The sequence below is a fragment of the Mytilus edulis genome, chromosome 7 (assembly GCF_963676685.1).
Source record: "Mytilus edulis chromosome 7, xbMytEdul2.2, whole genome shotgun sequence".
NCBI lineage: Eukaryota > Metazoa > Mollusca > Bivalvia > Mytilida > Mytilidae > Mytilus > Mytilus edulis.
The window spans coordinates 16,687,464-16,699,000 of record NC_092350.1 but is presented as its reverse complement, the minus strand read 5'-3'; the positions used below and the strand labels follow the sequence as shown (position 1 = coordinate 16,699,000).

The 11,537-nt window shown below is 32.2% G+C and overlaps 1 protein-coding gene across 1 annotated transcript; it reads left to right on the top strand.

Moving 5' to 3' along the window:
* The first annotated feature begins 5,369 nt into the window (after positions 1–5,369).
* LOC139482793 (uncharacterized) lies at positions 5,370–7,922 on the top strand. The gene is made up of 3 exons (XM_071266849.1): positions 5,370–5,613; positions 6,749–6,793; positions 7,793–7,922. Exons 1-3 carry the CDS (start codon positions 5,425–5,427, stop codon positions 7,868–7,870), a joined length of 312 nt encoding a protein of 103 aa, XP_071122950.1. The 5' UTR covers positions 5,370–5,424; the 3' UTR covers positions 7,871–7,922.
* Positions 7,923–11,537: the final 3,615 nt, after the last annotated feature.

The following is an 11,537-nucleotide window of genomic DNA, read 5'->3' as shown; positions in this document are numbered from 1 at the left end:
ACATAGTTACTAGTAGTTCTAACTTTACAACGACCAAAAACTGTCAGTGCAAACATTTAATTCTATATTTTATAGTTAACATAGTTGCATATTTGAAGTTATGTGTATCATGCAAGTGGTCTTGGTAACCAGTTGCTCATGATGTATGATTTGAATGTATACCCTATTTTGGTTACATTCGTAATGCAATTGTATAGTTTTTAATTCTAAAAACGCATAATTATATGCGAAGTTCGTTTTCTTCAACATTTCGAAATTCTCTACTATCTATAGTATATGTTCAGTGAGTACTTTTAAGTAACTTTGTAATCATTATTAGATATTATTTTCGATTAGTCTAATTTCATTGGAGTGGGTAGGAAAAGAATTCGCCTCTAAGAGTGAAATTCAATCGCTTGTTTGAAAACTTAATTTTGTCGGGTGTTGTGTTAGACCCGGACGAGTGTTTATTTCTCGAATACTTAATTGGTTAAGATATATTTATCAAGATGTAAAAAAGAGCGAGGCGCCTAAACTTGTTAAAAAAGACATCAAATGGTGGAAAAAGTTTTTAACTTTATATAATGGTGTATCAATGATGTTAATAGAGGAATGGTCGAAACCAGATGAAATATTCTCTTCTGATGCATGCATGACAGGTTGTGGTGGCATGTTCAAAGAACATTTTTTTCATGTTGAATTCCCTGATGCAATTGTAAAGTAACAGCTTCATATTAATGCATTAGAAATGTCAACAGTAGTGGTATGCCTGAAATTATGAGGAACTAAATTGAGAGGAGAGAGAATTATAATTAAATGTGATAACCAGGTTACAGTAACAGTAATTAACACTGGAAAATCAAGGAATCAGTTTTTACAATCTTGCTTGCGTGAGATTTGTTTTGTAGCCGCCATTAACGAATTTGAGTTGAGGGCAGTTCACATTGCAGGTGTTGACAATCGTTTAGCTGATATGTTGTCTCGATGGCATTAAACATAGTAATTATGCTAAAACATTTTTTGAAGAGACAAAATATATACATTTAGGAGAATTTGAAGTGCCAAATGAGTTGTTTCAGTTTATTCACGAATGATAAATTATGTTTTCAGATAGACAAATTAGAGAACTAGAAAGGGATGTAAAGATATCGACTTTATCAGCCTTTGCTGTATGAACAAAAAAGAATTTATTGGTTCAGTGGCGAGCCTTTTTGCTTTTTTGTACATTTTTTATTTTTAAATGAATGTCCTGTTTCATTAAAAACGATCTGTTTGTTTATTCAATTTTTGAGTAGATCGTTCAAATCAGTAAGTTCTATAAAAAATTGTGTATGTGGGGTTAAAACTATGCATTTGATGTTAGACAAACCTTTTGTTCATTTAGATGAATTTTCTGTCAAGTTATTATTGAAAGGGATTACTAGAGAGAAGCAGCATTTACCACAACAAGCTTTAGCTATTACTGTAGATATGTTATTAGATATTAATAGAGTTATAAATCACAACGATCCAAAGCAGTGTACTAAATGGTGTTTATTTTTATTTGCCTTTTTCTTAATTACGCGCTAATCTAATTTAGTACCTTATTCTAAAATGTCTTTTGACATAGATAAACAGTTAACTAGAAATAAAGTAATTTTGGAGGGTAATATTGCTATTGGAAATATGTGTAAATTTATTCCTGCCGCCAGAGATAGTCCAGCCTTTTTATTTCCTAGTTAGTTCCTGTGACTTATACAGATTTTCAGCAGTATATTAAGGAGTTTATTAGTAAGATAGGCAGGAATCCACGACTACACTGTATTTTCTACCCATAGTTTCCACCGAGGGGGTGCGACGTTTGCCTTTGAATCTAAGGTGCCTGCAGAGTTAATACAAGTTCATGGTGATTGGGCAAGTGATGCCTATAAATTATATCTTCAATTGTCTTTATCCGAAAAAGTCTCTGTTGTTAAGGCCATGACTAAATTTATCCCTTAATTGCAGTAAAGAAGAAGATGGTGTTAATCTTGTGTGACTCTATTGGGAAATATTTGGATGGGATGAAAGACATGGTTGTACAGAGTTTTAGCGGAGCTAATTTAGGTTACATTAAATATGTTATTGATAAGGAGTATATGTATCTTCATGATTTTGATAGCTTTTCTCATGTTATTTTACATTTTGGTACCAATGATGCAGAGAAACATACTCTAGAGATTATTTTATGTAAATTTAGAAATTTTATCTATAGTATAAGAAATAGAAATAGAGACATAAATATATTGATATCTTCTATTTTACCGCGACCAGTTGATTTTGTTCAGTTAGGAATAATTTTCAGAAAACGAAATCTGTAACAAACATAAACTTTTAGCCACCGCTTTACAAGCAGAGCCAAATACAATGAAAGTCCCAACTATGTATTGGCTTCCGAAGCTACACAAAACCCCTTACAAATATAGATTTATTTCGTCTGCAAGCCATTGTTCAACTACTAAATTGTCTATTCTTCTTACCAGCACACTTGGTACAATTAAAAACCTGATAATAAATTGTTCAAATAAGGCCTTCGAAAATAGTGGAATAAATTACTTTTGGAGTGTCAATAACTCGTTGGAAGTACTTGATAAATTGCATGCTTATATTGGTGATTTTGAATCAGTTCAAAGTTTTGATTTTTCTACCCTGTATACCACATTGCCTCATATTCTCATTAAGAAAAAATTCACACACTTAATTAAATGGGCATTCAAAAAATCAGAATGTGAATATATATGTTCCAACTCTTTTAGGTCATTTTTTAGTAGCAATAAACAAAAAAACTATGTTAATTGGACATGCTTTGATACTATATATGCCCTTGAATTTTTACTAGATAAAATTTTTGTTCGCTTTGGGGATTCCGTATATCGTCAGATTATCGGAATTCCAATGGGGACTAACTGTGCACCACTTATTGCGGACCTGTTTTTGTATTGTTATGAGTTACAATTTATGACAAAAATAAGCAAATACCCATCGAAACAACATCTGATAAACAAATTTAATAATACTTTTAGATATTTGGATGATATTTTGGCTCTCAATAATGACGACTTCAGTATGTATATTAATGAAATTTATCCCGTTGAACTTACTTTAAATAAAGCTAATACTAACAATGACCACTGCCCTTTTCTCGATCTTGATATCTATATCACTAATGGAAAGCTGAATACTAAAATTTATGATAAAAGGGATGATTTTTCATTTCCTATCGTTAATTATCCGTTTTTAGATGGTGACGTTCCCTTGTCACCATCTTACGGTGTTTATATATCTCAACTTGTACGATTCGCTCGGGTATGTAACAATGTTTTAGATATTAACGAGAGAAATTTATGTATTACTGAAAAATTATTACACCAGGGTTTTCGATATCACAAACTAGTCAAAACATTTACTAAATTTTATCATCGGTATAAAGACAGCATTCGTAAATATAGCTCAACATGCAGACTTCTAATACGTTCAGGTATTTCACATCCAATTTTTTATGGAAATATTCTTTATAAAGCACAAAGGTGTCAGTATTCACCTCAGAAACTTACAAAACCTCTGAATAGACTTATTAAGAAGGGATATAATTACGATACTGTTGTCAAGTCATTAAAGATTGCATATTTTGGCGTTAATATTGACTCACTGATAAGGTCTTTGCATCGGAACTAAACACATTTATTCTAAAAACAGTTGTTGGCATGACACGGGTTATGTTCTTCTCATATATGTTATGATGGTATGATACTAAACCCCTAATGGGAAGGATTGTGCCTGATGTTCATATGATGAAATCATAATCTTTCAGTCAGTTTAATTGAAGTCTGGAGCTGGCATGTCAGTTAACTGCTAGTAGTCTGTTGTTATTTATGTATTATTGTAATTTTGTTTATTTTCTTTGGTTACATCTTCTGACATCAGACTCGGACTTTTCTTGAACTGAATTTTAATGTGCGTATTGTTATGCGTTTACTTTTCTACATTGGTTAGAGGTATAGGGGGAGAGTTGAGATCTCACAAACATGTTTAACCCCGCCGCATTTTTACGCCTGTCCCAAGTCAGGAGCCTCTGGCCTTTGCTAGTCTTGTATTCTTTTAATTTTAGTTTCTTGTGTACAATTTGGAAATTAGTATGGCGTTCATTATCACTGGACTAGTATATATTTGTTTAGGGGCCAGCTGAAGGACGCCTCCGGGTGCGGGAATTTCACGCTACATTGAAGACCTGTTGGTGACCCTCTGCTGTTGTTTTTTTATTTGGTCGGGTTGTTGTCTCTTTGACACATTCCCCATTTCCATTCTCAATTTTATTGTTTAGATTAATAAAGCCTTAATTGGTATTTGTAAAGATGAGAAAATAAGTTTCATTAAGTCTTATAGACGATTTTTATTAAAGGGCTCTCCTAAAAGAGATTTATTTGCAATTAAAGATGGAGGTTTGCATTTAAATGAAGATGGAGTTGCCCAGCTTAGAATGTGTTTTATTCATGTCATTTCGCATTTGTAAATTGTATTTTTTATGTTTAATTATGTAGTTGTAATTTGTAGTATGTTACTTTTTCTTTGTTCATATTTTGTAGATAACCATTCTAGTATGTGGCTTACAATGAAGTTCTTTATTCGTTGAGTCAGAAGATTTTCATAGAAGTAACATATTCTTTGGATCTTCAGTAGGAGATTTACAAGAAAATATCGTTTTGATTTCTTGAGTCTCGTCAGCGTAGTAGTTTGTGGGTCTGTATTATTGCTATTCTAAAGAGTGTTTTGTTTTGTTTTAAGAATTTATTCTTTTTTAGTTATTTTTCTTTTCTTTTTTTCTTTTGCGGGCTTGTTTGGCGGTTTATTTTTGTAGGGCCCGCAATTGTGTATACTCTATGTCATGTATGTGTATAAATTATTTGTTAAATGAACTTTGTAATCATTATTAGATATATTTTCGATTAGTTACCCTCCCACCCATCCCTAATGTTTAATTATTGTACTTGTGAGTTATTGCTATTTTTTTTTCTTTTTTTGACAGATTTAACTTGTGCGGGTTATTTTTGTAGGGCCCGCAATTGTGTATACTCTATGTCATGTATGTGTATAAATTATTTGTTAAATGAACTTGTTCAATAATTTTCGGCCAAAAAGTTTTATTTATCTCGTTTTATATTCTGAGCCAAAGATAATTATGATTTTCAAAATCATTTCTTTGTACAGTAACAGTAAAACAGTGGGTATTTTGTAGTGATGATCAACTCAACTGTTTGTTTTAATTGCTTATACTCTTCCAGTTTCCTACAAGAATGAATTTTTAAAGTACACGAAACTTAGGGCAGATGATTAAGTACAATATAAGAGACATTAAAGATAAGACACGAAACCCACTGTGTCAATTTAAACACAAAGATTCGGTTGGCGACCCCACAGAGATCTAGAAAAATGAAGGTTTTAATTCCCTGTTTATTTGTGATTATTGGAATAATATACGTAAATTGTCAGATTCCAGGTGGTTGGAATAAAATAGACGCTGATACGATCCCAGATATAGTAATTAAGGCTGCCAAGGACAAACTCGACTCAGAAAACATTTTATTCAACACCACCACCGTTGTGAAAGCAGAGGAACAGGTATGTAAAACATCAGCTGTTCTACACTAACTTCACTCTGAATAAAACACCTGGAACAACATTTTCAATTTTTTTTATCAAACGACGCCATTCAACATTTTTTTTTGTATGATTATGTCGAACGTCTAAGAATGAAGTAAATATATTGACGAAGATCTAAAACAATAACACGAAAAAAAGGGGGAAAATAGTATTGCTCGGTAATTAGGTCCGGTCCATTGCCTTAATTATAGAAAAACGGAAAGTCAAATGTTTTAACGTGTTCATTATTGTTGCACATTATTCGTTCTTAGTGAAAGAAATAATCATGGACTATGTAAAATAACAAAAATATCGATCTACGCGGAAAATTCTAAACGTACAGTCCGTAGGATAATGGCAAAATCAAAAGATCAAACTCATCAAACGAATGAATAACAACTATCATATTCCTGACCTGGTACAGACATTTTCTTATGATGTAGAAAATTGTGGCTAAAAGATCGTTTACTAGCTAGCTAAACCTATCACTTATATAAAAGTCGCATAAAATAATAATGACAACGATGTGTTAACAAAACAAACATTATATTAGGTAAAAATGTCCAAAATGAGGGTGCAACAGTGCGTTATAATCCCAATCATTATAAAAACTGACTAATATGTCAGACCTTGTTGTTCATCAGGTCTATCTACAAGGTTAACGTGTGTATAGGATGGTTCTGATACCTGTAGTAATCACTTCTTTTTTTTTACTTCCAACCATTTCAATCAAGACATATAAAGCAAGAAGTCGATAGTTTAAGAATGAACATGATATTACAAATTTTCAATCTCTGTTGCATGTCATTGAGAAAAAAGCCGAGAGAAAAAAACAACCCAAAAGACTATGAAAAGGAGAATAGCGACAAATAGACAAACAATAGTTCAAAAGAGACTCTGAGGGAAACAAAAGACCAAACAAACAGATATGGATTATTGAAACAAAATTGAAAGAAAAATTAGGATTATTTTTTATCTGATATAAACTTGATACAGCAAATACAAATAAAATCCAACAAAATGTAAATAGGCAAAAAACACATTAAAACCCTGTGTAGGTAATATATATCATATATAGTCATAACAATTTAACTGAATAACTTGTCGTTTTTAGGTTATAAGTGGATGGAACTTTAAATTTACAGTCCGACTAGACAATGTGAGTGTACAATTACACGAATTACTGTACTGTTACTTTCTAAAAAAAAAAGTATAACAAAATCACTCCAAGGCATATTCAAAAGGGGGATATCTATAAAAACTGACAAACTCAAACGTTATCAACGAACGAGTGGGTATATCATTTGTCCTGACATGGTACGTTATCCCTAGCGTTAATAGCTTACGAAATATCCCACTTGTATGACAGTTGTTACAGAACTTTTTTGTTATATTGAGAAAACTGTATGAGTACCCAAACAGACAACAATTTGTTAATGAGAGAGGTCGTTTAAATTTTATACAAATGAATTGACATCTTATTCTATCTGCTAATTTTTTTTTTAGTTTTTTTTCTGCGTTAACATTTATCAGTGTTATACTATTTTAAATAAGATATTGAACAGTAATATCCCGATGATCAGTTTAACTAAAAGATAGTGTTTTATTATAGGAATATTTCAAACTTATGTTTGTCAATTGAAATTTAAAATTGCACTTTTATCATTTAGTCAAATGTTTTTTTCCCTTCAACTTTAAGGAAATTAAAGCAAAAATTACCATGAAGCGCTTGGTTGTGATGGTCACTTTCTTTCAATTCGCAAAATTTAACACACACAAACACATCATGTAATTCTTATATTTACATATTTTCGATATAAACAAAGATGTTTCATTCACACATTGATTCTAAAGTAAATCTTAAACACAAAGCTTCGACAGAAAATGTCTAATCAGAGGAAGGCTATATCATTTCGAGTAAAATCAGTTACAGTTTGTTTGACAATTTTTAAATTAAAAGACTGTAATTCTGATCAACAGAAACGACATTTTTTGTAAGCAAACATAATTTACTCATTTACCAGAAATTTGATCAATATCTACAGGCGTTAATAATATTGGTAGGTCAATTTGTAGATTTAAAAGGAATGACATGTTGGCCTCGGTCACTGTTTGCAAAAACCAAAACATACTTACTGATATTTTGATTTTTTTTTAGCAAAAAGAGTGCCAGTTTTTCATATTTTACAAATGGGATTGGACAACGACTATACGAGAATTCCATTGCAGTAACTGATATAATAATGTAAAGGCGTTCGCTTTTAAATCAACAAAATGTTTTAATATTTCTATGTCTGCTATTTTGTGCTTCATCAACTATTACTAAATGTGTCACTTAGAACTACATTTAAAACTACAATGTATATATGTTATTTCGTACCTCATGTCGGTATTTGTAATAATGCTATATGAGCGGGAGGTTTGGCTAGACATAAAACCAGGATCAGTCCACCACCTTTTTCTTAAAATGGCCTGTACCAAGTCCGGAATATAGCATTTGTTATCAAATATTCCGTTTTCATGTATGTTTGCGCTGGTTTTTTGTTGCAGTTCAGTGTTTCTATTGTTTCCGTTGATTTCGTCTTATAGTTGATGTGTTTCCCTCGTTTTTAGCTCACCTTGCCCAAAGGGCCAAGTGAGCTTTCCTCATCACTTGGCGTCCGTGGTCGTCGTTAATTTTTACAATAATCTTCTTCCCTGAAACTAATGGGCCAAGTTTAACCAAACTTGGCCACAATCATCATTTGGGTATCTAGTTTAAAAATGTGTCTGGTGACCCGACCAACCAATCAAAATGGCTGCAATGACTTAAAATAGAAAATAGGGGAAAATGTAGATTTTGGCTTATATCTCTGACATAAAAGCATTTAGAGTAAATCTGACGGAGTAAAATTGTCAATCAGGTAAAGATATATCTGCCCTCAAATTTTCAGATAATTCGGACAACCGGTTGTTGGGTTGCTGCCTCTGAATTTGTAATTGTAATTAAGATTTACAAATAAGTCAACATGACCAAAATGATCAATTGACCCCTTTAAAAGGAGTCATTGCCCTTTATAGTCAATTTTTAACAATTTTCCGTAAATGTTTGTAATCTTTTACTAAAATCTTCTCCTGAAACTACTGAGACAAATTGAACCAAACTTGTCCACAATCATCATTAGGGTATTTAGTTTAAAAAATGTGTCCGATGACCCTGGTTACAAACCAAGATGGCCGACACGGGTAAAAATAGTACATAGTGGTAAAATGCTGTTTTGTGCTCATATCTCTGAAACCAAAGCATTTAAATCTGACATGGTGAAATGGTGGATTAGGTTAAGATATATCTGCCCTGAAATTATCAGACCAATCAAGCAACCCGTTGTTGGGTTCCTACCCCTGCATTGTTAATTTTTTGAAAATTTTGCAGCTGTTGCTTATTATCTTCATTATCATTAAAGATAAAGATAAACTCTAAACAGCAATTATGTAAAGCAAAATAAGACCTTCAAATAAGTCAACATTTAGGAGTTATTGCCCTTTATAGTAAATTTTCATCAATGTTGTAAATATTTTCCCCTGTAACTATTGGGCCAAGTTCATTATAGATAGAGATAATTATAAGCAGCAAGAATGTTTAGTAAAGTAAGATCTACAAACACATCACTATCACCAAAACACAATTTTGTCATGAACCCATCTGTGTTCTTTGTTTCATATGCACATATACCAAGGTGAGCGACACAGGCTCTTTAGAGCCTCTGGTTTTTAATTGTTACCCAGATTTAATTTCACTTACCCAATTTATGACTATTGAACAGCGGTATTCTACTGTTGCCTTCATTACCCATGTCAATACAAGCAACTTTCTTACATTATTACTTAAGGGAAACTTAGTTTTTCTTTTGGCACCTTCTGTGTGAACAAAGAAAAAGGGACTTCAAAGTCCATAAACTGTACAATTTTCTGAAATATAAAATGCTTTTAAATCATCTAGTACCTGCCATTCATTAAAACTATACCGATTGTACATGCTTGTCTGATTATAATTTGTAGTGTAAATACGACCATATCATTGCAAAAGGTTATAATTAACCTTTAGGCATTTGTAAGCCATTATACAACCAATATTAATATTTTGAATGTGAAGGCTCAATTATGCTTTAGTTTTGGATGCATGATTATGCTAGTTCTAAAGGTTTGAAGCAAGCAGCTTTTGTGTAAACACAACAATAGTATAACGGTTCAGATAATGACAAATTTGAAATTGCTATATTTTATAAATATACACGAGAACGTTAAAATGTCGGAACATAATCGATAGAAAATAAAAGTATTTTTACCCAAAATTTAAAATATGTGATGAGGCTTGTTATGAACTAGCCCGTGTTAAATTTGTGCCACTTAATGTCCTTTAATACTCGTGTGTGCCACTTCGATGTGTCAATAACTTTGACGTAGCGGGGCCGAAAGTAATTTACGAGTTACGTCCCTTTGTTGACACTTTGCATGAAAAAACTATTATTATATTAAGCACCATATGCTGTCATTAAAATGTGGATATTTTTAAAATAATATTATTAAAATAATTTTACTAATCATAATTTGATACTAAAGACATATGTTAAAAGAAAAAAGAGAAACACAGTTTATCGCTTTTCAGAACTCGTGCAGCAGTCTTAGTGAAATAGGCCCTCTCTGCCATAATATCATTATTCCAAGAGTAACTTTAATATTCATATTCTGGTAAATATTTTTACTGCTGTAACCAAATTATATCAACACAGATACTTCTACATAAATACAAGATGTAGCCAACATATGCATGGATACTAGATCTACACAGGATTAAGATGATAAAAAACAGGTATTCCTTTTCATTACTGATACCTGCATGGTCCAGGGGCGGATCCAGCCATTTAAAAAGGGGGGGGGGGTCCCAACCCAGGACAAAAGGGGGGGGGGTGTTCCAACTATATGTCCTCATTCAAATGCATTGATCGTCCAAAAAAAGGGGGAGTTCCAACCCCCGGAACCCTCCCCCTGGATCCGCCACTGTGGTCCTACCCTTTTCATTACTGATGTGTCAGTATGAAAATGCTTTGAATAAGAGGGACTAAAAAGTCTGAAAGAGATCGTTCTAAGTTCAAAGGACAAGACTTTTGCATTTACTTTTGCGGGATGCCTTTATCACAAACAAAATGATATTTTATAATCAATGAATGAGATTTTTTAAGTCATCTTAAGGTTGTGCACAGACAGTTTAATATTTCCTTACCTTATTGTTTTAGTTAACGTCAGACATTTCACTGACTTAAATTAAGAGAACAATTAATCCAGTCAAATATACAAAAATCGAAAGAAATCTATATCTGAAGTCAAAGGCAAGTACGAAACAGAAAAAAGAAAAAATTCCAAATTGACGCCAAATTATTTTTTCCGCGAAATTTACGAAATTTCAGTATGGTGGGTTTTAATGTCAATCCTTTTGATGTCTTAAGAAAGTACCAACAACGGTCGTGTCTAAGGGATAGCTTTCCGACAGTTTCATTTTTACACACAAAACCAGTTCGTTCAACAATTGGTATATTCTTGTCCGGTTTTTATTTTAAAGGGCGCAACGCCACATCTTAATTTTGAAAGCCATGTTTTGTTTTATATATAGCTCTGTACAATATATGTATTGACAACGAAGCGATTTAAGAGTATAGTTTATATAACGATTTATCTAAGCCCTTATAGTGAAGTGGTGTCACGTATTGTCTAAATAATAAAAACAAAACAATGCATAGATTGAAGATTGTGATGATTTACGTTAAAAATACGCGATAAATCATTCTTCATATTTCAACTCTTCATAAGAAATTCGGTTTTGAGAGAATATAAGATTCTCAGTTGAAATATAAAAGTTATACAGTGGT